We start from the raw sequence: 27563 nt of genomic DNA on the forward strand, positions 1-27563 counted from the left end.
AAGCTCATCAGAACAGCATCATAGCCAGTGATGCTATGTGACTTCCAAATTTTTACAGACCTTCTGAGCTTACGTGACTGTTACATCTAAAAGTGATAATAAAATGTATTATAACTTGAGGAAATAGTGAGTTACTCCATAAATATTTTATCCTATGTTCACAAAAACAAAAAAAACACTTGGTGCATTCTATGTTAACCTTTTTTTTGTAATTAACATGTTAAAAGACTGCTGCGTTATTATTCTGAACTATTCTGAAAATACTCTCCCTGATTATGCAGTAGTAGGCATGTGCAGTCCATTTGAAGGAGCTAAACTTTGCATCAAATTTCCCCTGGGTACTGTGTGAAACTGCACAATAAATGAGCGTTGCTGTAACTTAAACAAATACTGACTCTTCGGAGACATGAAAATAAAAATGTTGTGGGTTTAAAATGTAGCCCTGACAGGTCTATTACACTTTTCACAAAGTCTGATAGCTTACTTCTAACAGTAGCTGTCTTAAAAATTAATGATGCATCATTTCAATGTTATCTCATTACAGATGCACAACTCAGTAGGTTCAGCTGAGATTCCAGCTAGATGGGTATACCCTCGGTGTACGGGGGAGTGGGCTCTGTTCACCAAAAAGCTTTCCTTCTGTGTATCTTTATTTTTCTACTTAATCTGCAGACACTTTCTGTGAGATCTTCCACTCTGTGTTCTCCTTTCCAACTGCCAATAAGACTGCTTTAGATCTCCAGCTTGGATTACAAATTCCATATGATAGCATAACAATAAGGGGTTTTTTTAATGGAAGTTTGGAAAAAACCCCAAGTATTATAAGCTGCAAAGCAGAAAAACCCCTTCTTCTACAGCACCTTTTAAACTTTCCAGTAATATTTTAAAAGATCCAAGTAGATGAGAACTTTCCTCATTAAGGATGTATACAGCATTCAGAGTATTGACACTCCCAGCATAATTATGATAAATTCCCGCTGGCTTATTATCACTAAATAACAATGCAGAAAGCAAGTACCTTTTAACCTTTTAATTTGGACTCATTTAAAATTAATTAATCTCTGTAGTCATATGTCAAACTTGCAAACCAGCTTTCTAAAGGAGTGTCTCTGTGATTTAACTCAAATTATTGCCCACTCCCAGCCAGTCAGCTCTCTCCAGCCCAGAAAAAGCCTGGGAAAGTAGGTAAAATCGGCATTCTGACCCAAGGGCCAGCAGATTTGTCTCTGCCAGGGGAGCGCAGGATGTGAGGGAGTACAGTTCAGCATCCCTCACCCAGCTGGGGCCTCAGATTTAAGTAGATGCATGCATGCCAATAGCCGATGGATATGCACACATCCAGTATCCCCAGTACGGGCGAAATCATAAAACTGATGTTTTTTCCTTTACATCTGAATGGTGGTTCACACTACTTGAGCTTACACTGCTAACACCAATCAATTAATCTCTAAATGAGAATTAATGAAGATGTATGCTTAATACCAAGCCGGGCTGGCTGGGTGCCCAGATATTGGGAGTTGCGTGTTTTCCATTACTGGAATGCATTTACTCTCACTGATGTGCAGAATTCAGATTTTATTGTTATTCTTTCTAAAATAAAAAAAATAAAAACACATAGGCAGAATATCCAATTAGTACCGTAAGTCTGAAAAATAATAACACACATTTGGTCAATAGGACAAAGTGTTCATTTTGTCTGGGTGGCATTTTAGTGAGGGCATTCCTAAAGGAGATCTGGGATCTGATATAAAATGAAATGCTTTCATCAGCCTTCAAAGTCTCTGATCGCCCAGAAAATAAAACCTTATGGAACTGAGTGTTACTTAAGTCTCTCTTTCAATAGAAAGACCACTACAGAAATTTCCTGGTTAACAAATGTTTGAATTTACACAAATTTCAGATCTTTACGATGCTGGTCACATATGTTAAAAGATGCACAGTAAGCTGCAGAATGCTGTCTGCTTTACAGAGAGTCCATTTTTCTTCTTTCCATATGATCTTCCACAGTATGAATGGTAGAAAAAGAAATTAAGTTAATTTTCTGATAAATTTTTCTTTTGAAGACTGAAAACTACACGTTATCTTTTTGAATTATAACTTATCGCTCTTTTTTTCCTCTTCAGCAGAGGTTTAATTTTGCTTCATTCACCTCATCTGCTTTGCAATATCCCAGAGCCATGCAGCTCCAGATGCAATAAAAATATTTCTACTGCATAATATAATAAAAAAGGTAACATAAAAAGTTAAATAGTTATCTACATCTCTTTTGGATGTGTAGGCATAGGTATGTTTTGCTAGCACCTCCCAGTGGAATAACCCTTCTTATTTTTATTCTGGAAAGCACTTTGGCACTGAGCAGTCTGAGCTGATTTCCCTGGTACTGTTCAGTGGCTGAACAGAGACAGGCGGCCAGCTGCTGTGTAAGACGAATGTTTATTCTTGCTAAAATCTGTGCTGCGATATCATGCATAATTAAGGGAAATGCACTTTACTGGACTGTGGGAGCTGAAAAGCACATAACCACAGGCTTTATGTTTATTTATGTTAAGGTTCAACTTTGGATTCCCTGCCCAGGTGCCCGCTTCAACTCCCAGATTGATGCGTTGGAACAGGTAGGTCCTGGCATGGAGCAAAGAGTGAAAGTTTTACCTTCACAACTAAGTTGGCATCACGCAAGAATTCATACCATAGGCACACTGCAAGCTGCAACTATTGGCACACTTGGCTAACTGTTGATTTATTTAAATAGTAGTTGATGTTGTAATGGTATTTAATTAAGCTCATATACTGATAGAGACAGCACAGTCAAAACCATCTAAGCTTTGGCAGCCTGTGCCCATCGATGTAAATGGAGTTTTGTGTGGTGGACAGGGAATCAGGGTGACAAAATGAAAATTACCCCTCGCACATCACCCCCTGGTACCGGGCAACAAGGAACTACCAAACGCTGCTGCCCAATCTGAACTCTCTGTACTAGAACAACATTTTTCACATTACACATACTCTGCATATTTTTTAAACATCTGTGATGGAACATAGCTATATGTATGTTTGTGTGTATACATGCATACATGCTTTTACACATATATGTGTGTGTGTGTATTTATTTACACACATACTGGGCGGCTCTCACACTGGAACAAAACTCTATCTGTTCCTGAAAGGGATTATTTGATCCCAGACAAGAAGCTTCATCCTGCAAGAAGATCAGACATAATTAGCTTCCGGTAGTTTTGAACTTCTCTTGCTGGAGCAAGCTTAAATCCCTTTGTCACTGTTTTGAACAATAAACCAATCATTGCAAGAAGCTATGTTCCTGGTAGAATAGTAAGCTCTTTGGGAAAAATTTTCACATATTTTCCAGCAAAGTTAGACTGCTTTGTCCCAGATTCTAATGCTACCCTGGGGGGATTAAGCTGTTCAGAGGTTGCATCAAGTTCTGCACGGATCCCAGGGAAAACATACTTGCTCATCCTGGCTGCAAATTTTTAGGTGAGAGGTTGAGCCGCTGCTCTGTGCTGTCTGTGGGCCAGCAGAACTACACAGTTTTGCAGAGAGACAGAGCACTGTATTGTTTTCAGGGCTGGGACGTATCATTTTCCTGAACTAGTACAAGAGATGCCACAGAATTCTTCAATTCATGGTTCTCCATGAAGCTAGGACAAGCATGTTGATGCTAATCAGCATGCAGCCCAAAGTCCTTAAATTGCTGTATTTACTAAATAATTTTGTGATATAGTGACATAGTACTTTTAGAAGCTTTGATCTGACTATTTTTAAACCAACTATTAACCACAAGCTGGTATGAAACCGGCACCGAAAGAACTAACCAGTAAGCTTCCCTGCTGTTATAAGCACCTACAAAATAATTTGTAAATTTCTAAGTTCAGATTTGACAGAGCACTTGAGCATATGCCAATTTAAAGTATGTAAGAAATCCCTGTGGCTTACATCTGCGAAGACTAGGGAGGGAAAGAACACTGTCAAATTATGAAAATATGAGGAAAGCTCACTCTCTGGAAGTGCATATTTACTAAATAATATGAACTTACTATGAATACTTCAACTGAAGCTTTCTGAATCCCCTAATACAGTGGCCAGAGAAAGGTTACAAAAATGTATATCTGAATCAATTTAGAGACAGAGTCAGATGATTTTAAAACTGATGAAAAAGCTATAAACCACTATAAAACCCAGCAGGCGTCAAAGGGCAGGTGATATCTTCTGCCAGTTGACCTCTTAGCAGTTTCTCACACCTGGGGATTGTTTTAACCTTTTACATTTCCACTTGTTCCTGGTGTATATTTATATATTTTGGGGCAGGTGGAGGGGTCTGTTCCTTTAATCTTGAGAAATCAGGCCTGCACACATCACACATGGAGACTCCAGGTGATCCTAGACACTGAGGGTTCCTGTGCTTTGACATACCTGCTTCGTGTACCTGCCAGAAGCGAGGGTGTTCTGTCCAGTCACTAAGAACTGATTAAAATGAGAAACTGAGATGGGCTCTTACAACCCCTCCATAGAAACAATGAAGGGTAAGGCAGCAGCGGAGGTCCCTTCAGCATCGCCAAATCCTCTGAAGGCAGCCACAGCACTAATCCCACTAATCCTCCCCATTAGTGGCATTTCCACCACCACTCCTGCACCCAGCATGTTTCCACTCACTGTCAACACCTTACTACACATTTACAAGGAGTGGGTGGGTGGGGTAGACTAACAGGGTCCTCCCCTACAGCATAGACTAGGAAGTATTCAGCAATTTACCATGAATGAATAATTCAATATTTTATTTTCAATGGAAGAAATTGGATTGGAAAAAATTACATTTTCTGTATTTTGAGTATTATAGTAGATAACACAAAATGATGTAAACATTTGAAAATGCAAGAATAATGCAAAATTACTTCTGTTATAATACAAGGCAAATGTTGGCAACCAGGAGCATTTAAAAAGCAACAATAGGAAACAGATCAGATAAAGCCCTAATTTATACAGCATAGCAGAAATGCAACTGCTCCACAGGTTGTTTCACATTGTAAGACAAGAAAAAGATCAATTACACAGTCAAACCTATGAAAGGATAACTAATCTGCAGCATTTGAAAAGTAGCTTTGTATACCAATATCCAGACAAAATGTAAATATAATTTGATTTCTTGATGAGCATATTGCTCTGATTTTTGTAATATTTATGTTGTTTTGTATTTTTTGTATTACATATGAGAAAATTACATGTTGTTGAAGTGCCCACTTCCTTTTAAGCACTGGCACCATTAAATTAGAGCTATGTTAACAGTCACCATTTGAGAAAAAAAAAAAAACAAACAAAAAAAGAGATGCCATTGCAGTAGGGCAAAAAATGACTTTGAAAAACCAGGTAAATAAAAATACAGCTATAGCAATATAAACCTAAAAAGGTTTTCATAAAACACACAAAGTTCTATCGTACCAATTCCTTTAGGAAAAAAGTTTTGCAAATGTATACCCAAAGCAAGTGGTAAACTACAGTTCTATATTGTTTGAGTTTAGGAGCTAGCATGCCATTTGAATCTTATTTTCCAGGTAACACAAAAATATTCACTTAGAAACAGTGATTATGGGGCAACAATCATGTATGCATATATATTTGTAACTATACCTTCAAGTAGATCATTAAAGATATATTTATGCTGATAAAATTAGCCAAAGGGCAGCTATACACATTCTGCATGAACTGCTGAAGAATGGTGTTATCAATTAGACTTTAAAAAACTCTTTTACAGAACAGTTTCATTTCTGAAAATGGCAATTCATTAAAAAGTATAACAAGAATTAAAGAAGCTTGATCAAATCCAGCCTTCAGATTATTCCCCTAAGAAAAAATGTACTTTTTATTTTCTAACCATTTGACTTGACAATGAAAAGTTATTTAGGAATGTTTTACTGATGAAACAAAGAGGCCCAGATTTTGTAGCAAATAATTAAATATAATTATATCATAAAAAGACAGACTTGGAACTTCAAAATAACTTGGAAGAATGATTAAGTGTGTAAGTAAGTACTAGGACAGACAGAATGTGATTCAAAAACTAAGCAGTTAGCTAAATTTTCAAACTCATTAGAGGCTTATTAACCTGAACTGTCTGGAGAAGTTGTTGATACATGGATTCACTTGACTGTATGTATTTAACCCTCAGTTTTTCATCCAGAAACAGGTACCAATGTTGTGAAATAAACAAAGCAAAATTCACAAAGCTCAGAGATCCTCAAGTATGTTAATGCCCTTTTGGGAACCTACATGGAGGAAAACATAGATAAAGTTTAGATCACAAAAGAGACTAAAAGACAAAACTGTATGGTTAATATGCAAAAAAAGTTGCTGTATTTCCACATTTGCATTCTGTTTACAAAGTTTGGATTTAGGGCATTCAAGGTAAATGTTTGAATTTTATACAGAACAAGAAAGAATTATCTCCTTGATAAATTTATGGTACTATGCCCAGCTTTATGCTTCCTCTTAGGTCTGGGTTTTTAAATTTAAGGCCCTCAAAATATTACAATCAGTTCTGGTGCTATTTATTTGTTATTTGGTGTTATTTAAACTGAACAACTATTCAAGTCTGACTCAGGATGGTTTTGAGCTCCAGAGTTACATTTAGCTGTCTACATGTGTTAGATGTCAAAACTTGCATTAAATTCAATGGAAATCTAGTAGATATACGCAACAGACTTTACAGAGCTCACTCAGCAGCAGATATTCTGCCCCCACCCCACAGGCTGGTCATCTCAGCAGCCCTGGAGGTTCCACTGGCCCAATTTTCATGGCCTTGAGAAAGAACAATGTACCCAGAGTAGTCCAGACACCTAAATATGGGGGCAGGAGGCGGGTATCTCAAACTCATGCTTAATATCTAGCTACACTTTTTATGCCAAAGAAAAGCCCAAATCCTCCCCCAGAGAGTGGGGATTGTCTGCATGTGGGTAAAACCAGAATGAATGAGAATGATTTAGCATAGAATCAAATGTTCAACTTCTTAAAATGTTAAATACTTCTGTTATGCTGCTTTATTAACATACACACTATTTTCAGCATCAAAACCAAGAACAAAATTAGGATTATGCTGTGATTTCCTGGTCAAGTTAAGAGACTGTGCAGCTTGGCACAATAGTCATAAAAACTGACCCTTTTTGCAAGATAATTGTAAAAATGTTTTTATTGTCATGAATTATAGATCCAAGTCCTTCCTGGTGACTACATCATTGAATTCCATTATAAGAGCTTCTCATCCATAAATCTTGCTACACAGCAAATTTGAAAACTTACAAGTAATTCTCAAGTGTTCAAATGAAAACATGCACTCTGAATGCATGTGTAGTAATACATAATAAAGAAATCCGAGCAAAGCGTTTCAGAATCAAAATTGTAGGCACCAATCCAACAGCAGAAGTTATTTTAGCTCTAGTTTTCTTTTAAAATCATCAGCACCAATGAAGAACCCGTAACAACAGGATTCTTAGAAATCATATTTTAAACACTTTATGGAAGACACTGTTTCCTCTCCAGGGTTTAAGCATCGCCTATTATGATCAACTTGATCCTGTGCATTTAACTAATAAATAAGAAAAAAATATAGATTTTTTTTTTTATTTAAGTAAAAAAGAAAAGTTCTGACAATTCTCAGAGACACCATTTCTGTTCATCAGTCCTCTGTGAAAGTCACAGACTTTGGACCTCCAGATATCTATGCTGAATCGCTAAAACAGATCACCTCTGAAGAAGGACCATGCCTGAACTGTCTGGCTTGAAGCAGGAGAGATGAAATGCTAGACCCAGGAACAGGATATGCTGAATACTGAAGCATGAAGGCCCTATATGGAAAGCTTCCATCCATACAATGGACTTTCTTTAGGGAAAGCAGACAACTGATACATATATTCACTGGAGGAAATTTATCGACGCAAAGAAAGGAAGGACATAAAGTGCATCTCTGAGACAAAGTGCACATTTGGCTACTTGTTATCACTTATGTTGAATCCAAAAGTCAGATTAAAAGATACACAGTTTATATCTTACTTCTATATTGCTATGTTTTTCCATTTGTTTCATATCATATACATTTTTGTGCTGTTGTGTCTGTCTGACCATCTTGCTTACATCAATATTTTCATTTGAAAAAATACACTTGTATTTATCTCTGAAACAGTTAACTGCATACATTACTCCTTCCTGCATGTTTTACTACTGATAACTTGGGACAGACATTAAGTCAATAAAACTGGTGGGTTTCATATGTTATATGTACCCTTAATATTCAAAGGAATATTCAAAGGAAAAGCTTGTTCTATCCTGCAAAACTATTATTGACAATCACCTATGATGCGTGTTGAAATATCTGACCACAAAACTAAATTTATTCTTTTTGTATGACAGACCATTTTGTCCTCGGATTAGATCTTAGCAGCACAAAAGCATTTAGCCACCCCATTTCATGTAAAGATATTAAATAATATACATAGCTTCACTTTAATGGTTTATGGTTTTAACTTCAGCTCAGATTCAAAAGAAACTCAGCAGCACAAAAAACAGATTTATTTTAGTCTGTAAGAAAATCGGCCAATCAAAATACAAATTTAAACCAAATTCTAAGTTCTACTAAGTACAACATGCCTTTGTATTTAATGTTGCTTGTTTCCCCAAAAAAGCACAAAGCTTTATTTGCTAGTGTCCAATAAACCCAAGAATCTTAGGTTCTGTTACCTTGTTATTTTGCTCTAGAAGCCATTTGTTTAGTAAAGTGTATTCCTTTGGAGACAGTTGATATCATTATCATGATCCAAAAGGGCAGGAACTATTACAGACATGATATTATTTTAATAAAGAAAAATATTTAAAATTTGTAATAAGCATACCCAGAGTTTTCTTTCAGTACTCCAGAACATCCTAAATAGAAGGCTTACTTCTTTTGGCTTTCTTTAACTTTGAATGACCTTCTTCCTTCTGTTAACAAAAAACAAACAAACAAACAAAGGCAAAAAACAGTAAAGCAAATAAAGCAGTAATACTAAGCTAACAGCTCAACTGAAAAGTTGTTTCCGAGTGAAATGTTTAGTTGAATGATACAAGAAGTAATTAATAAAGTTTCTATTTTCCAATGTCAATGTAAAGTATGTTTATATGTACAGTGGGTAGATAATTAAAACCAGAGTTATTTTGAAAATACCCTTTTACACGCTGGCAGCCAATATTTTCAAAAACAGCTGATCCTTTTTGGTGTCCAAACTTGAGATAATGACAAAAGCTTCAGAGAAGTGTTTAGCAGTGTCCCCAGTCAGCACCACTGTATTTTAATCTGGAGAGAGGAGGAATCAGACTAATGAGCATTGGAGAGTCCATCCCTACCCCAGTTAATAGACAAGTCCCTCTCCTGTTCTGAGACTCCAGATGAAGCTTCCCTAGAGCTGTGCATCCACCTCACTTGGCTCCAGAAGTGGCACTGCTGCACTGGCTGCACTGGCAGTGTGGCCAGCAGACAGAGAGAACTTGCTGTCTCCTGCCGCTTCCCAAAAGTAGCTTGCAGGGCTCAGGCCGGTACCCGTGCTACTCACAGCCTGCCTGGAGAGAGAGGAATGGCATCCCCAGGCACTTGGGATTCATGACTAGGACCGGACAGTGCCCCTTCCCCATCCCCGTGGTGCTGCCAGACCAGCTACAAGCTCTCTGCTTGTTCATCTGCCCAAGCTGTAGAGCTAGTTCCATGCTCACAAGCCCTAGTGTGGCTGAGCCATTCCCAGTGGCAGGCAAAGGACTTCAGTGCCTAATTTGTATCATGGTGGAAGTCTCCCTGCAGGACTCAGACCCCAGAGGGTGTTATTCTCATAACCACAGTTATTTTTAGTTGCTGTTCTCCTTTTCTTCTTTGTGAGACTGACTCCTGACTCTACTACTGTAGCACTGCAGTGCTGGGCCGGTAACGAGAGACTCAGTTGCGGCCTTTCCCAGCTGCAGTTGGATGGAGCCAGCTCAGAGCAGCTGGGCTGGCGTTTCCCACACCAACTCCCCTCTTCCCTGCTGCAGCCTGAGCTCTAGGGTAGGAGTGTGTTCCTCCAGCAGGCCCCTGAGGCTGCTCTACCGGCCCCTTCTGAGCTGCACGGACAGCACAGGCTGTGCTCTTTTAATTGTCATTAAAAGTTACAGAATTGTCTTGTATTTGGCTTGAAAAGCATAACAAAACAAAAAGATGACAGATAAAATTTAATGTCAACAAATGCAAATTAAGTGGAAGAACCTGAATTATGGATACATGTTCTTAAGGTCTTAATCAACAGTTGATGAATATGTTGACAAGGTAAGTTTATATATTGCAACATGTGACTTGGTAAAGGCACTTCAGATTGACCATGGGTAATGAGACCTCAGATGGTCATGCTTGAAATGAAAAATAAAAGGCAAGGGAACCTGGGTGAAAAGGGTGTTAAGTGTTGTGTTAAATGCAGGCAACTTTTCCTCCTGGCTTATTCCATAGAGATATTGTACAGTATTGTATACAATGTTTTCAGTTGGCTGTTAGCTGAAATAATGCATACATATTTGTGTAAGAAGATACAATTGTACTGAGCATTGGAAACTTGGGACCCGTTCCTTCTAATGGGCCTAATTTCTGGGTAGTAAAAACATAGAGAATGTGGTTCTAAGGAGAAGAAGATGGAAGATACAACTGAGTTTTAAAGAACTGATATTTAGGAACAAAAGTGTAGCCCAGTGGTATGGTAGACAAAAGCAGTATTTAAGAATCATGAAAAAATATTTTGAAGAGGAATTTCAAAGTACACACTACTATCATTAGAGCATCATCCAGAGGAAAAAGCACTATAAAAACTAATTAATATTAGGAATTTATCTAATTGCTGCTGCTGATCCCATCTAGTAATACAGTAACAACTTAAATATATTAAATAATTAAGAGAATGTAACTTTTAAAAACTCTCAATTACCAATAGCCTTTTGGAACTCATTTCTACGGGACATTGCTGAATTCAAGCACTTAAGATGAGACACTTACAGATCCACTGAGAATGCCCATAGTTATATTGGGCAGGATAAAACTGTTTTCTGTAGAATCAGAAAATCTGCTTCAGAAACATATTTACATTAAGTAACATCATTAAACGCTTTCATTTTAGTAGTATTGTTTGCAGGAGACAAACATTTTAAATGCATGCTTGAAGTAACAGTAACATAACCAATGGTTAACGATAATTTTATACCGGTTAAGGCTAGGATTTCTTGGTCTCCCTATTTTAACTGGAACATGCCAAAATGAAAAAATTTAAAATTTCTTTTTTATCTTAAAATTCAGGTCCTTGTAGCCTGGATTAAGGGGTGTATGTGTGAGGGTTTTTTACCTGTCTTCTTCTGGCACAACCTTTCTTTACAGATGCTTCCATGTTGCTCTCCTTGATTGAGGAAGTCGGTTTTGAAGTCAGTGTTTCACATGTCAGATACTTGTTCCCTATAACCACCTTAAAGTATAGACATTTATACCTTCATTAGCAAAAAAGACTCAGCACTTTTCTACTTGTTAAAATGACCTACTTTCTCAAAAGGTGTCCTCATAACACAAAGTTGAAATAAACTACCAGACTACATTTTATAGGTGAAAAAAATTGATAAGCACAACACATTTCATCCATGTGCCAAACCTGTGGGATATCATCCTCATAAAAATTGCACTGAAATCAGCTCAGCTATATATTTTATTGATATGCAGACAGAATCATAGAAAAAGTAGGTTGTAAAGTATCTCAAGCTGTCATCTAATCGTAACTTTTACTCAAAACAGAGCTAACTTCAAAGTTAGATCACATTGCTTTGGGCCCTATCCAGTCAAGTTTTGAGAATCTGAAAGGGTAACAACTCTACAACCTCTTTGTGCAACTTATTCCAGTACTTAACCACTCTCACTCTGAAGATTTTTTTTCCTTATGCCCGGTAGGAACTTTTCCTGTTGCAACTTGTGCTTTTAGAGAAACTGTAATTAAACTTGTATTTGCAAAACTTCCATGTTTGTCTAACAGCACAACGCCTTACACACATGGCAGTCAGCACTACACAATTGGTGAAGTTTGCGATTCCTTCTAGGAGCTGTTCGTTAGTCTGGTTTCATATGAAGACAGACTGAACACTGAAAATTTCACCATGTTAACTTTGCACAAATCTCGATAAACTGATAAGCTGTCTTAAAGAAAGGAAAACTAATTATCCCACCTTAAAAGTCCCAAATAAAGAAAGCGTGTATCTCAGACATCACAGTAGATCATCTTCCCTCTCATAAAAAAAGCAGCAGTGGCTGACATTAACTTATATGGTAGAAATTTTAAACTATTTTGAGAATGATGGTAGAACATGATGAAAGTCATGCTTTTTATTGCTTAACATTGTTTTAGAATAGACTGAATTTGTGAGAACCAGTGAGAATGAGCCCTGTTATTTACTGTACCTGTTCAAAGTTCAATTTGGAATGACGACTGGTTGTCATAGCACTGTAGTCCTTAGAATGGCATGCTGCTTTATTTTCTTCATTTTTGGCAAGGCACATGGTATCATTTAAGACAGATTCATGAATATTTAACCCTGCTCCTTCATTTGATCTCTTTGTCTGTTGCTGTGATAAGTAAAAATTTGTCATTTCATTGTCTGAATTACAAATCTGCAAAGGTACTTTTTTTGACTGGTGTTGTTTCTCACAAACTTGTGTGGTATTTTGACTTGCAAACTTTTTTTCCCTTCTTGCACTGGAAGTAGGAGATGGATATGTATTCAGACTCAGATTGATGTTTGATTTCTGAAGCGCTGACCCAACATTCTTAAGAAAGGAAGGAGAATTTGCCCTTTTGTGATTGACTTCACTTGAATTCCCACCTGAAGCTGAGTTATCAGAAAAATCGGAATTAGCCACTTGTCCACCAGACTCTCTTTTCCACTGAAATACAGGTATACCATGTTTTGCGTATGTTTTTGCGTTCGTTACCTGAAGTATGCTGCTATGAGTAGGATTTTTGACTGATGTATTTTGAACGGGTTTGTAAACCTGAGTTATGCTGGACTTGCATGCAGTCAGCATAGAAGATGAAACACCCATAATTTTTCTCGGTGAATGTCTTTCGGCATGTTCTCTTTTCTTCCCATCCATTTGATTTGTGATCTTTCCATTCATTTGCATCAACTTTCCTTTGAAAATTGGTATAATTTTGCTGACTTTTGCGGGGGGGAGTTCAAAGGCTGAATTTACAGGCCTTCCTAAAGATTTCACAACTGGTAACTCTGGCACTCCCAGTATTTGCCTGTTACTCATAGATTTTTCAGTTGCTTCAATGCTAACCTTTTCTGTATCCTTAGACCTGCTGGAAAAAGTGTGTGTTTCTGGCTCTTTGATCAAACGCTCCATCCAGTGGCTGTTTTCCATACTGCATGGTGGAGAAATTCTAGGCAAAGTCTGTTTCCTTGGAGGAGCCTGCGTTAGAGATACTACACAAACCATCTCACCAGCCAGCTTCATATGCTTAGATTTTATTTCCTGCAATACAACAAGAGTTACTAAATCGAATGAACTGGATTTAAAAATCCGATAGTGCCACCTAATGCATCACTATATGGTATCAACCCAATATACATCACAATGTATAACCATACATTTCCCTGTTTTGAATTAGAATGAACTATATTTTTAAACAATGTTTTGTTGTCACTATAAATGAAGATTTTTTTTCTCCTCCCCACAATTCTTTGTTTATAAACTATGCGGGAATATCGTGTTTCTCAGAAGGAAAGACTTAAATTACAGCCATTATCTTGGTTTAGTGCTTTCCCAGTAGGCAATGCCTACCCCTTCTGAGGGGGTCTGCAGAGAGTTTGACTGACAGGGATCCTCATCTCTTAAGACTTCTAAGAGCATCTGTATTCTGAGCAAAAGACAGTTTGGATGTCTATAAAAACTGCAGATGACAAAGAGGAGCCATTCTAGCTTTGATCACTGAAGAGACATAAACAGGAACTACTTTCTGGAAGAGGATTATAGTATTTTAGAATCTCTGCAATTTCTGTCACTATTTCTTGTTCAGAAATACTTACTTCATTTCTTCTTTCACACACTACTACCAAAGAAATTTTGAGTCTCAGCCTTTGTCACAATCTCAAATTAAAGGAGTTTTGATTGCTTGCCTCTTTTCCATCACCAGCCGTGGAGTAAATCTTACAGCTTGAGTGTTTTTACATCAGTAAGTCCACAGAACTTGATATTTTTCTTGGTTTGTTTTTTTAAAAATAAATTGTAATTAAAAAAATTAAAAATTGCTATTGTTTTTATTATTATTATTATTATTATTATTATTATTATTATTATTATTATTATTATTATTATTATTATGGAAGAGGTGTGAGAAAGTTCTGGATATCCAACTGTCAAATAAGGTCTATAGAACTGCAAATATTCATATCAATGGATTAACACTAAGTCCAATTTTTTATTGTATTTGTGATATGAACAACAACGTAACAATGGCAAATAGCAATATAATATTTAATTACACATTTCATTAAAAGTTACATGACTGATAGTTCTTTGTTGCAAAAAGCAGTTTTACACTCTTACTGTGTTCTGAATATGACAAAGACCGCTTCATACCATGAACAAAGTACATGCCATTAATATATTTATTAAAAAACCTTATACGCACCAGAGCCCTGGAGAGTTCCTGTGTAGCATAAAGTGCTTTACTTGCCATCTTTACTGGAAATCCACATATATGTGAAAGATTACGCTTCATGTCAGAAAGAAAAGAGTTCAACACACTTTCTGAATCTGTTCTAGGGAAATACTGCACTGGCTGACTTCGAATGCAACTTAAAGGGTATCTAAATAAGCGTTCAGGGATACGTAACAAGTTTCTTTACATTTCTATAATTATGAACCATCTTCGTTGAGAAGAAAGCGTGAACATGTCTAAAGCTTTTTCAAAAAGGAAAACAAGCGCTTACTTTCTTAAGGGACTGAAGCTTAGAAAGTTACAGGACTCCAACATGACTATACCATGCTGACCTACCATCATAAAGATTACTCAATACAAGTGATCTTTAGTCTAGCCTTTCCTAGCAGGAAAATTCTCTTTAAAATGAATATTTGTTGGTGATATATTTACAGGAATTTAACTCTTCCTTTTACGTCACCATTTAGAGTGGCATTATCATGTTTACAGAAGCTGTGAAGCAAACTGTTCTATTAGACTTACTATTATTCAATACTAGGACAAAGAACTTGACTAAATATTTGGTTCCAACTTGTCTAGTGAAACAATTCTCCACTGACTTCTATGAAATTATGGAAGAAGACAATGTGGCGTATTCAAAAATGAAAATTTAGATCTCTGCTAGAAGTGTAGTAGAGGAAATGCAACAAAAATACTCTGAAAGGATACGTAAAGAATCTTTCCCCTATTGGCTTGAAGTAAACACTGAAGTATATTTTTGTCTCTTTGAGATCCTCTGGAAGAATATATCCATACTTAAAAAAACCACAAACATATATTACAAATACAAGTTCAATAGGTACAAAAAAGGGAGGGGAAAATGAAAGCAGTGTATATTGTTTCTCACCAGATTTTTCCAGTGCATCTGAAATTCTTCATATGAACGGAAGGGAGATTCTGGAGGAATTATGTGGCTGATGTTTACGATCTGACCCATTTTCATGCTGTGCATAGGTAAAGAAGGGATGCTTAGAAAGGGTGTCATAAATCTCAGCTGAAAATATACTGGGCTTTTAGGGAAAAAAAGTAAATCTTATTTTTGTCACTGAAAGTATTTATGTATTATTTTTATGTTTTGCAGACTAATATCTTTAGCTCATAAGTTTATGACAGAACAATGGCAATATTTCCTGAAATATGGAAAATAACTTGACACCTGCAAGTCTAATTTCTCTTGTCTGTAATACTACCAGTAAATGTAGAACAAAAGCAAATGTATCATTACTTCTCATATTTTTATGATGAAAACCATCAGTGAAAATAGAAATAGTTTGTGGCAAAGGTGGAAATATTTTTTTTTCTTTAAATTGGTACCTTCTGTTAAAATTATATTTGAGAAAAATTAACGCTCTTGCATATCACAGAAATAGCAGAGAGATTACTAAAATTGAAATAATAGTTAAATGTGTAATTTTTGATTTCCTGGTTAATTTTACTCATTTTCCGTAACACTGAGACCTTAAAAGTAAAAAACAAAGATTCCTGAATGTGAAACAGACTGTAAAACAGAAGTGTTCTTATCACTAGTATCAAATTCACAATTTGTATGGCAAACATTCCAGGAAATATTTGTTTCTCCTGAAATGTAAACAGACTCCTACCTTGGCAAAACATAGCACCAGTTACTTAATATGGAATGGTGGTGAATAACTGTATTTTCATTGCTGTCAAACAGCTTTAAGGTGTTTGCTGAAATATCAAAATCTCCCAACTTAAAACAGAAAAAAAAAAGTTATTTGCAAATATTTCTAGAGCAGTATAAAATTAAAATTTTCAGAAATAGTTGTGTATCACAATACACTGAAGTTTATACATTATTATTCTTCTATCAGCTCTCACAGACTGATTATTTCATAAGATATTCCCATTATCAAACTGCACGCTATCTTATGTTAGAGCCTACACTTCCAAGTTATGCAAGTACAAGGTTTAAAGGTTATTTAAATCAGTGAAATTTAAACTTTATTTGAATTGTTTTGATATGTAAGAGTACAGAAGGAATTTCTCAAACAGAACTGTCTCGCGTCCATGCACATTTTTTGAAGCTCAAATCAGAAACCCATGTTTGACAGCCTAGTAATTGTGTACACCACCTTGCCTGACCAACCGCAAAGATCCAAGCAGCAGAATTAATGGGACACATAGTTTCACACTGCGAGAAGTCAAAAAACACCACACATTTTCACAATGTGAAAATATTTGACTGTAGGGACCAATCAAACACTGAGATTTGAGATCCATTTTCTGTCTCTATGGTCTACCAGCATTTGCATTTCTTCACTGACAAGAAAATCTGGCCATTTCTGATTTAGAAAAGTATTAAACTGATCAAATTGATAACAAAGCCACATCATGATCGCTTCTATCATTGCTTTGTGTCATTTTTGAACTGGATTCCTATACATAGCTTTAATGTTTATGCTGTCCAACTAGGTCACAGAAGAAATCCTATTCTTCTAAGAAAGAAGAGCTTGGATCAGAAATACTTATTTTGGAAGAAACCAGCAAGCCTGACAAATATGGCCCTGTATGTACGGACATATTCAACAAAGGTGACATGCCTGTCACAAATGATAATAATGTTTCAAGCTCAACCATGATTTCTTAAACGATTTATTAATTATGATTACAAGTAGCATAATCCAGGCTGCTCCCATATTTTGAAAGCTGTATAGAAAATTAAGCAGATTCCAGAATAAATATATACAGGGACTTAGTGCTGACAACTTATCTGTAGCTTCACTTTCAAGATGTTACTCAAAACTGTCTATGTATTACAGTGAGAGAGTGAAAGCTGCCTAGAAAACACTGCTGGTAGAAAATCGAGAATCATAAAGACACTTCACTACTGTATTCTGATAGCATTTTTTAAAAGCCTCTTAATTAGTCTAGAATCTCAATTTTACAATGCTTGCTAGAATGCATCAATATAGATATAATATGGATGTTATGCACTGATAACAGATGCAGATAGTCAATGAATATTACTGTCATAATGGAATCAGAAATAAGCTCTTCTATCCCCATCATGCTAATTGCAAGTCACCTAACAGAAAAGAAGATGAAGATTAATAAGACAAATACAGTCATAGAAAATCTAACTGCTTTATACCTCAGGGGGTGGCAACCGAATTGAGCAAGCCTCCACACTGATGCAAAGCTGTCTCTCTGATACATTGAGGTCTAAAACTAAAATAAAAACAAAGCACAAGGCCCTGTTTTGAACTACAGTTGACCTGTTAGACAGAAAGCTAAACCAAATGTTTATTTAAAATAATTGTTAGTCAAAATGCTGCATTTGAAAATCAAAAGGCTAGTCTTCCTCAGCATGGAAATTAAGTGCATTTAACTGTGAAAAACTAAAATAATAATGAATTACCATCCATACAGTACACCTCCCTAGGAACTCACGGCTGCCCAGGCAACTGGATGCTTGATACTCATATCCTTGATACAGAAACACCCATTTTCAGAGCAAATGTGGTTCTTATAACCATTGGCTGTAGTGAGCCCTCTAGCCCAGCATTCCGAATCCAGAAGTGGTTAATAGGAAAGACTATATGAGCAAGGCAAGCAGTTATTGACACATCTCCAGAACATTCACCCAGCTCTGAGCAAGCTGTAGCACAGGGACATATTATGTTCCTCAACATATGTCTCTGTTACAAATTTAGGCTTCAATATCCCCAGATGTAATCTTTAACTTTTATACTGGTATAAAAGTATTACTGCGTAATTTTTGCAATAGCTAAGCAGCATGCTTTGTGACTCAACTTTTGTGAACAGCAAACATAGTACATACAGGACAGTCACTTTAGCTCATTTTCATATCTGCTGTTATGGAACTTTCACATCACTTGCAAGACTCATAATTTGAGGCAGGGGCACTTAATTGCAATAATCATAATTTTTAAATGGCAAATTTCAATCTATGGCTGTAGATTAATAGTAGAAAAATTACCTTTTTTGTGGGTAATTTTTCAAAGGTGCAGTTGAGCTGACAACTGTTACATACAGAACATCATCTGCTATCAAGTGGATTTTGACAGAATGAAAAATGAAAAGACATTGCGTTGGTAATTCCAAGATCACGGCAGTATGAAAGCACATAACTATCCCTTGCTCTCACAAGTTTACCATTAACAGAATATTGTACTTACCAACAGCATTTTGCCTTCCTGAACAAGACAAAAAATCTTTCCCTTAATAAATAAAATAGATAGACATTATTTTCTAAACCATATGCCTAATGTCTTTATGCAAAAAAAAAGGAGAAATCCCACAGTTTTGTTTGTGTGTGTCATGAATTCTGAAACGATTGTTCCTTTTAAGGAGAGGAAAACCCCTCTATCAATTAACTTTTCACTGATTCATTAACATCTTGTATAAAAAAGAAAGATATATGAAGGTATATTAGTGGACAGCAAGCTACACATGATTTTTTCCTCCCAGTAAGGACTTTATACATAGAACTATTTCTAATTGACTACCAGTTCATAAATATTGCAGGTTCAAAAGCAAATCTGTATAGTATTACTACATATTTTACCATATATCATCAGTTTTGCCCAGCTTTAGCAACATATATGGTTAAACAAGCTGCATGTACCAGGATCCTATTGCTGTTAGTCAATGTCTTTCATTAAAATCAGTTTTATATCAGCTACCCCACTACTTCTAGCTGCTATTCCTGAATAGGTTGCTTTCATTCAGAGATCTGTATATTTTGAAGATATTGAAAACAAGATACTGCTAATATTGTGACTGGAAATAAGACAATAACATATACACTTTTCTCAATGTATATTTGGAATCATTTATACAATTGCTCTACTTAATAACAGCACACCGCAGTAGCTGAAACACATCTGTTTTTCCATACTTTGGTAATTCACATATATCCTACACAGGAGTTAGTAGAGAGATGTCAGACAAAGGAACTACCATCTAGAAAGACAGAACTTGGTAGAAGGAGATGGTCTGACAGAAAAACACTTCTCTATGCATGCAAACCATGTGCAGAAGTGCCACCGATGAAAGCGTGAATCTGAAAAACAGGCCCAATTTTTAGAAGGCATTTACCGTCCAACAATATTTGGTTTGGAAATTATTAATCTGATATGCCACGTTCAGTTGAAATAATGATTTGATCTCTTACAAAGATGAAGAGGAAGATGAAAAAATGAATGATATGTCAATTGAGATTGTTAACTTAAATCATTGAACTTGGACAAAGGAACAATAGAAATGCAATCAAAGAAAAAAAATCATAGGATAACTGAATGAAATAATGATGGAAATTAAATTATGGAAGATAAATGCAACAATAAACAACCAAAAACTAAATGCTTGATCCCTGACCCAGGTCAGTTAAATACCTTGCACCAAGAGATGACCAGCCTTGTTCCATACGGGTGCAAGTCTGGCTGTAAGTGTGTAGGAGAGACAGGTTTGGAGAATGGCTGGACTCACTGCTTGTGGTGCTTCCAGCTAATAACATCAGTGAGAAAAGAAAAATACATTATTAATAATTTAACAGATTTTTTTAAAGGCTTCACTCAAAATTTAATCAAAGATACTGCTACTGCATCTTGGAGCCAAGTGCTAGTATATGTTACATCTTTACTTTTCATCTACTTGGCTACAAGAGGAGGTCAGCACAATATTTGATGTAGGCATTTAGATTTCATGTGTCACCACAGTAAGGTGCACTACAATTCATTTAATGTTTTCACGGGGCTGATAATAGCCTTGGGGAAAAGATTAATTGAACTATATGGAATACTTTACTAGATATGCATCTCTTTCCAGACAATAGGCACAACATCCAAAATTTACATACATTAACTCTGCTGTCAAACTCAAGACCAGAGACATTTTCTTAGAATTACACGAACAACAGATGATGTAGCTTTGTTCACCCAGCAGTACTACTTGCCTGACTGCTTGCCTGTCCTGCATAGCTTTCTGGTGACAGTTAGCATTACTCAAGAAGAAGAAATTAATTAAAATGGGTTAAAACCAGTTAACTAATACACCTCCAGGAGGATGTTTCTAATGAGATCCTGCAAGGATCTGCTTGCAGCTCATGGTTATTAAATATATTTCGTACTACTAATCTGCTGGTGTGGGAAAATCTAACCATGACAGTTCAGTTATGCATATCAACATAAAGCAGCTTTGTAAGGTAAGCATATTTGAACAGTATATGTCTTACTAATCCAGATATGCATGTACACTTCTTGCAACAAAGAAAAATACACCCAACTGGCTGTGCAAATAAATCACGAGAGCTACTGCCTTTGATTACAATCACTCTTTTGACTCAGCAATTTTTGTGCATCCACACATCCATTCAGAAAACCCACAAACATGGCATACTAGAAGATAGCAAAGAATACACATAATGGTCTAAAAATATATCAGCTGTTAAGCTCACGGGTTCCATCTCTGGTTTTGTTTTGTTTCTCTGAGACTGTCCTATGCAGCCTGGGTAAACCCAAAATGTGAATGGGGAGACAGTTAAGCTGTCTGAACACCCTCACCAGTGGCACCTACAGGGCACATGCAGAGAGGGTGACACCAGCAGGAGAGCTGCAGGTCTTTGGTCCAAAGGACAGATCTGTCATTGCCTCGAGGTCGAACCCCAACGCCCCTGAGCAGGATTAGGATCCCACTCCAGCAGAAAACTCTAGTGGAATTGTTCAGGAACTTCTTAAAACTTTTAACTCTGACAAAATATACTTACTATACCCAGAATCATAAGAGACATTTTGTCTATGGCACAGACTTTTCTACCCTGAAACTTGGCTCCTGTAGTGCAAATTGTATGCCCTATGAAAAATACTCATCTGTGGCAACAGCAATTGCACACAAGTGTAACAGTCCTAAGAGCTGTGACATCTTTCAGCACTTACAGTAGCTCCTTGTTTCTCTACGTAGGCTTGACATATTCCTGATTTGTAAAATGGTATCTAAAAATAAATAAATAAAAAAAAGTCAAGTATCTGAAATTAAGGAGTCTTTTAGCAAATCATAAATTAAATTTTGGTCCATCAGTGACTTTGCCTAAGAAAATCATGCTAAGGAATATTTAAAGCAAACACCATATCCTGTATTGTAAAGGAGAATGATAACTAAAATTAGTTCAGGCATAGTGTAATCTCATTTCCAGCTAAAGACACACTAACAAGCAAGCAAAAGACTGCCCAAAACAAAATCGCAGAACTCTGCCCCTACTGCTCTCATTGTGAATTGGGTGGCATCTTACCAATTGAGTCCATTCTGTTCCACAAAATGTTCACCATCTGAAAAGGCCATTTCGTCAAGTGTAGAAGACATAAGCTGCCATCTACATTACTAATGCACAAAAATAGAAGTTTGCTATAAATGACATAATTTTACTTATTCTTGATCCTCAAACAAAACACTTCTTAGAGAAACATGCATGTATGTGTGATGGATATGCTTGACTCCTAGCCATACTTTGATTCAGACTGACCAAGAAGCAACAGGCCTCATGTCCTTGGGGTGAACTTGTGAGCTGGAAAGCCCCTGGCTCATGTACAAGGGAGTGAAGGTGTCTTGAAAAATATTTCAAAATGTGGTTTTGAAACCCAAAAGTACAAGATAAACAAAGTACAGAACAAGATATCAGAGCTAAACCAAAGACATCTGTCTTGTCTATACTATTGACAAGCAGCCAACTACTTCACCCTATAAATACCAAAATCAGGATGGGCCCAATATGAGCTCTCCCTGAACGGCAGCTGGCCTGCATGCCAGGTGACTTTCCCCTTGAGCAGGGACCCCTCTTGAGGTTAAAGATTCCTTACCCAAGGCAGAGACATCCCTTACCCTCGACAGATCCTCAGTAAGTGACTGATAGCATGCTGAATTAATACTAAGAAGCATTACTAATCCATGTAGCTACTCAGACATTATAAACATTGTGTGGGTAATTCCGTTAGACATGAACTGTTGACCAAGTCTGAGATTATGACTGGATCCAGCCACACCTAGGCTCCAAAAAGGAGTTTAGAAAGCAAGGGGGTCCACTCTGAACCTCAAGACTCAACGGGAGGGTCCTCTTTACTCTTTGTGCCTCCGTCCTCCGTGTGAATCGTTCTAACTCAGTTTTCCTTTGTGTGTTTCTTCCATGCAGTAATTAATAAGCCTTGCCATCAAATGTATTGAAACTTGCCAAATCACTGTTAAAGCTTATCAAACTTACTGAACTCTGTCAAATTATTATTTTTACCTCAATAAAACATATTGCTGCTTCTCTCTTTTGAGTGAGGTGCATTCCGCTCATCCACAACAGTATGTAACTAGATATACCTATTTACACAGTGATACTGACCGCCATTACAACTGAAATTTGATTTAGTGTTCCAATAACAGGTGCAGAAAGGATGTCTTGATGCAGGAACAATAACTGTCTATTAAAAAAAAAAGTTAGAAAAAATTAAAAAATCATTTTCTGTACCTGATTTTCTTAGCTTAGATTTATTTTCCTCATCTTCTGCAAACGTAATACATTCCACTTCTAATTGGTTTCCAGTGGCTCAGTATAACATGTTGGAGAAGTCCAAGTTACTTGCTCTTAACCCACCCATAGTGGTTTAAGACAAAGACTACGAACCTTTGGCATGTTTGGAACTCTCCAAAAGTGTTCCTTTGGGCAGAATTTCTCATTTCTCCCCTTTCCTATTAAAGGGAGTGACATACTGCTTGGTGAACCCTAAGGAGCATACATATGCTTTCTGAGTATTCTTTTCACTCAATCTCAACTGACATAAAGCATCCCAACTTTGCATGTAAACACAGATTAATTTTAACTATTTATTAATTTGAAGTAGGTGGCTTTGTTAGTTTTAGCTGATGACATTGAAAACATATATGTGGGTTTTTTTCCCCAATAGCCAGCAAGTCCCCCACAAAAAACCCCACCCTATTTTGAACAATTTTATACTGTTTGCTGCTGATAAGAATTTTGATGGTTTTATTACAGTTAATTCTAGTACTGCTAATAAAATCTTTGAATAACAACCACCAAGAACTTCTGAAAATAATAACCCTCAGAATTCTTTACCTGCAAATCTTTATCTGTTTACTCCTTGTCTCAGCTTCTGGTATCTGAGAACTCAGTGTTACTGTAGTGGCACAGAGTTTTTGTAGCTCTGGCATACTGACAAAGAACAGAGACTGGTGCCTGGTGTCATTCATGTTATATTGTTGGCTGCCCCAAAGCGGTGCCTGGGTCTTAAAAGAAAAATTTAAATTCATTTTTATAAGGCAGATATTTGTTTACAGAACCTTAGAAGTATATTGTACCAGGTAAATGAATAATCAATTATCTTCTGATTAAGATTAGGTAGGCAATATAACATAACTTGGTCAACTACAACAGACAGCTCAATACACTTTTGCTATAAATAATGTATTACACTTGAAAAAATAATCAGTTACGAGAGTCAAAATATTCAGAGTGAAGACAAGGACAAAAGCATCCTTTCCATCTTCTTCTCAGTCAACACTGGGGAAGGAATTTATGTGGGATCCAAGAGCTGAGGAATCCCTCTGTGATATTTGTCCCCTCCTGTCTGGCAAGAAGGTTTAATTCCCAGGAGCAAAACAGAGATCTCCTCCTTGAGTCACACAAAGACCGTGGCCAGCCTGTGAGAGAGAATGAAAACCACAGAAACACAGAGGCATGGTGGAAATCTTTTCCTTTTTTCCCTTCACCAGTCTCCCTTCCTAGTGGTACAGAGAACTTGTGTGTTCCCTGCTTAAATCCACCTCTCTTCTCAAGCGACAGGTGAACACCGTATTCTAACCTATGAAGAACTGAGTACAGTCTTACATGGAGCAGAAAGCTGTACTAATCCAGAATCACATTCAGCTATACGATTAATAATGAACACAGATAATTTGTTCTCCCAATCTTGCTCTCAAAGGAGAAACGTGTGAAGAACAGTATTTTGTCTTGGTGAGAATGTTTAATAAGTACACTCCTACATACTTATCAAAAGATGAAGAAAACATAGCTGGTATTTAGAGTGGGATATGGTTAGACGTATAGTAGTTCTACCAAGGCCATCTCTCACATCCTAAGCCTTGCCTTACAATAGAAATGATTGACTATATTTTGTGTTCAAGAGTATGAGGCAGTTCTGGGCTCAGGCCACAATCAATATCTTGAAGTGCACATGACCTGATATTTCACGTGAAGTTGGAATAGAGAGTACATGGATACATGGATATGCACTGCCATATCACTGAGCAGATGTGCTGCAACACAGCCATTTTTGAAACTTCCTAAAAAGCACCAAAAAGAACAACCAAAAGAATCAGAATTTCAGACTAAGAATGTGATCCTTTGATGCAAATTTCATGTGGGAGTGGGAGTAAGTTATGGTTGTTACCTGGCCTGTTGAAATGCCTGTTGTACACTCCTATGTATTGCAGTACGGGCCAGGCTCAGTGCAAAGGAACTAGAATATTTATAACAAAACATCTAACATTTCATTAAAGAAAATACACCTTTTAACTACAGCACCTTTCTCAATCAAAATGTTTTAAAGAAAAACAGGCAGGTAGAAAGTCTGCTTGTTATAAAAATCCAGGGACAAACACTGCACACCAGAAAAAGCTGTTTTAATAGTTCTCCACCCTCCAAACCCTAAAGCCATTTTGGAAAGTGGTCTTACCAGTGCAGTGAAGATAGCAATAAATATTTCGTTTCCAAATTTTATGAAGTCACCAGGTATCCACCTGAAAAGCAATTTTGCAAATTGTGATCAAAAAACAATGAACTGGCAACATGTTTTGAGGAACAATGTCAAAGATAACTTTGTTGTTCTGATTTTGTTTTGCCTTGATACAGTGTAACCCATTAAACAATTAACCTCAGTCATATCCTAGAAAAATCACACAGTCACTGTTTTATAACTGTAATTTAAAAGAAAATAACGTTTCCTTGCTTCCTACCCTTAAAGGAAAACACATTTCAAATTTTTTGTAGCACTCATAAAAAGTAGATTTTTTTTAAGTGTCAGCCAAGACTATCACTTCATCAGAGAATTCCAAAAGCTACAGCTTAAGGGAAAGGACCATTTCAAACAAATGAGAAAAAAATGTTGTCCGTTTGCAAACTCAGAAAAGAAAGGCTGGGTCCTCAGCTTTCATAATGTTTAAAAGAATTCTAAATGGCCAGCTGGGGATTTTTGTGGCAAAGATGTTGTAAAACACATGCTGCAACGCTCCAGTGACCCGCTTGCTGTTTGAGGCGAACTCCCCTGTGGGAACCACTCACTGTATTCAGCCTAAGTTAAATCTTCCCAGTCATCTTAAAAGCTAATGCAACAGAGTGCTTGCAGATGGCTTCTCCCTTCAGGGGAGAGGATAAAGAGAGAAGTACCAGTTAACATAGAACTATCAGTTAAGACAGAACTACCAGTTATAAATCATAGGAAATAAACCCAACTGCCTTCTGTACAAGTAGGAGAACTTAGTGTGTGGGAGAAGTTATGTCTTCAGATGCCAACAATCACAACACGTGAACCTGAAACCACCACAGAGCTCCTGCTAAGCTGAGCAGGACATCAGTAGGAGAATGGCTATTGCTGGTTTTCTGTCAGAACAGACAGGTAAATCACAGAACTTGGTGGCGATATTTGTCAACTGCAGTAACGACCTGAAAGATGGAATGAAAAGCTTCATTATTAAAGCTGAGAACACCACCAAGATGTGAGGGACAGTAGCCGCTCTTCCTGTTAGGCTGACTGTAATGAACTAGAGATGAGATCTGAAGATCGTGGTGGCATTCAACAAGGAAGTACGAAGCTGGCCTGCACACAGATAACCAAAAGCACACCCTCAGGGAACAAAACAACTTCCTAAGCACTGGCGTTGAGAAAAGGTGCCTCGGCAGGTCATGCTGGGTAAATTTTACGTCACTGAAGTTATGCTGTAGACAAACCCCACAAAAAAACCCAGAGCATGTACATGGGGCAATTGCTGTTGAGGCACCAAAGTAGTGTACAGGTGTGATCCAGCACAATTAGCGCAGCACAGGGTGCTGCCATGACAGGGACCGGGACACCCATTCTGGCCCCACACGCAAACAAAGCCACCAAACACATCCATGGCCAGAGCCAAGAAACCCGGTTTAGGTTTAACAAAACTGAAGGTAAACAGGGTGGCGGGTGAGTGAAAGGCCGTCACCAAGAGAAGGGGAAGGTGCTGCCCCCTGTGCCCTCAGCCCACCCGGCAGCAAGGCAGGCAGGGCAGGGGGGTGTACCAGGGAAGCCTCGGCTCGAGGCCCGCGGGACAGCTCTCCCCAGGCTGGGTGAGGGGCTCCTGCGGCAGCCGGGAGGTTTCGGGGAGCGGTAGGGAAGCACCTCTGGCGGGGCCGCTCCTCCAGCCGCTCCCGCCGGGCTCCCTCAGGGGCTACGCGGGGCGCGCGGACAGCCGCGCGCCTCCCACCTTCGGCGCGAGCATACACCGCGCGCGCGCGGGGGCGGGGCGGGGCGGCCGCCGTCGGTCCGGTGACCCCGCAGGGCCCCGTCGGCTGGTGTTCAGGGGTACCGCGGGCGGGCGGGCGGGTGCGTGTGTGACTTCCCCAGCCTGGTGAAAAACCGGGCGGGGCGGGAGAGGGCAGAGTGCTCCCTGCCGGCGCGGGAGGTGCCCGCCCGCACCGGGATGGAAGGGCGGTGCACGTAAATGATCGGCGCGGCCAGCCGCCGCCGGAGGTGCCGAGCGCCGGGGTAACCTCCC

At 37.8% G+C, this 27563-nt stretch overlaps 1 protein-coding gene across 9 annotated transcripts; it reads right to left on the minus strand.

Moving 5' to 3' along the window:
• C1H18orf63 (chromosome 1 C18orf63 homolog) lies at positions 1 to 27308 on the minus strand. Of its 9 annotated transcripts, none has more exons than XR_012629948.1 (16): positions 25496 to 27308; positions 23878 to 24461; positions 23146 to 23224; positions 21701 to 21757; positions 20162 to 20273; positions 18944 to 18985; positions 17896 to 17972; positions 16385 to 16494; positions 15631 to 15727; positions 15453 to 15538; positions 14715 to 14892; positions 12479 to 13555; positions 11385 to 11501; positions 8892 to 8979; positions 6116 to 6275; positions 1 to 86 (listed from the first exon to the last, which is right to left on the minus strand). XR_012629948.1 is itself a non-coding variant. In XM_074877232.1 (16 exons), the coding sequence occupies exons 3-15, from the start codon at positions 24009 to 24011 to the stop codon at positions 8923 to 8925; spliced, it is 2223 nt and encodes a 740-aa protein (XP_074733333.1). In that variant the 5' UTR covers positions 24012 to 24047; positions 24255 to 24461; positions 25496 to 27308; the 3' UTR covers positions 4848 to 6275; positions 8892 to 8922. The 9 variants fall into 9 exon arrangements, 8 of the variants coding, with proteins under 8 accessions (XP_074733333.1, XP_074733341.1, XP_074733315.1 ...); XM_074877232.1 differs by lacking the exon at positions 1 to 86 and having other exon boundaries at positions 4848 to 6275; positions 23878 to 24047; positions 24255 to 24461; XM_074877240.1 differs by lacking the exon at positions 1 to 86 and having other exon boundaries at positions 4848 to 6275; positions 23878 to 24047.
• Positions 27309 to 27563: the final 255 nt, after the last annotated feature.

This window comes from Strix uralensis, chromosome 1 (genome assembly GCF_047716275.1).
Source record: "Strix uralensis isolate ZFMK-TIS-50842 chromosome 1, bStrUra1, whole genome shotgun sequence".
NCBI lineage: Eukaryota > Metazoa > Chordata > Aves > Strigiformes > Strigidae > Strix > Strix uralensis.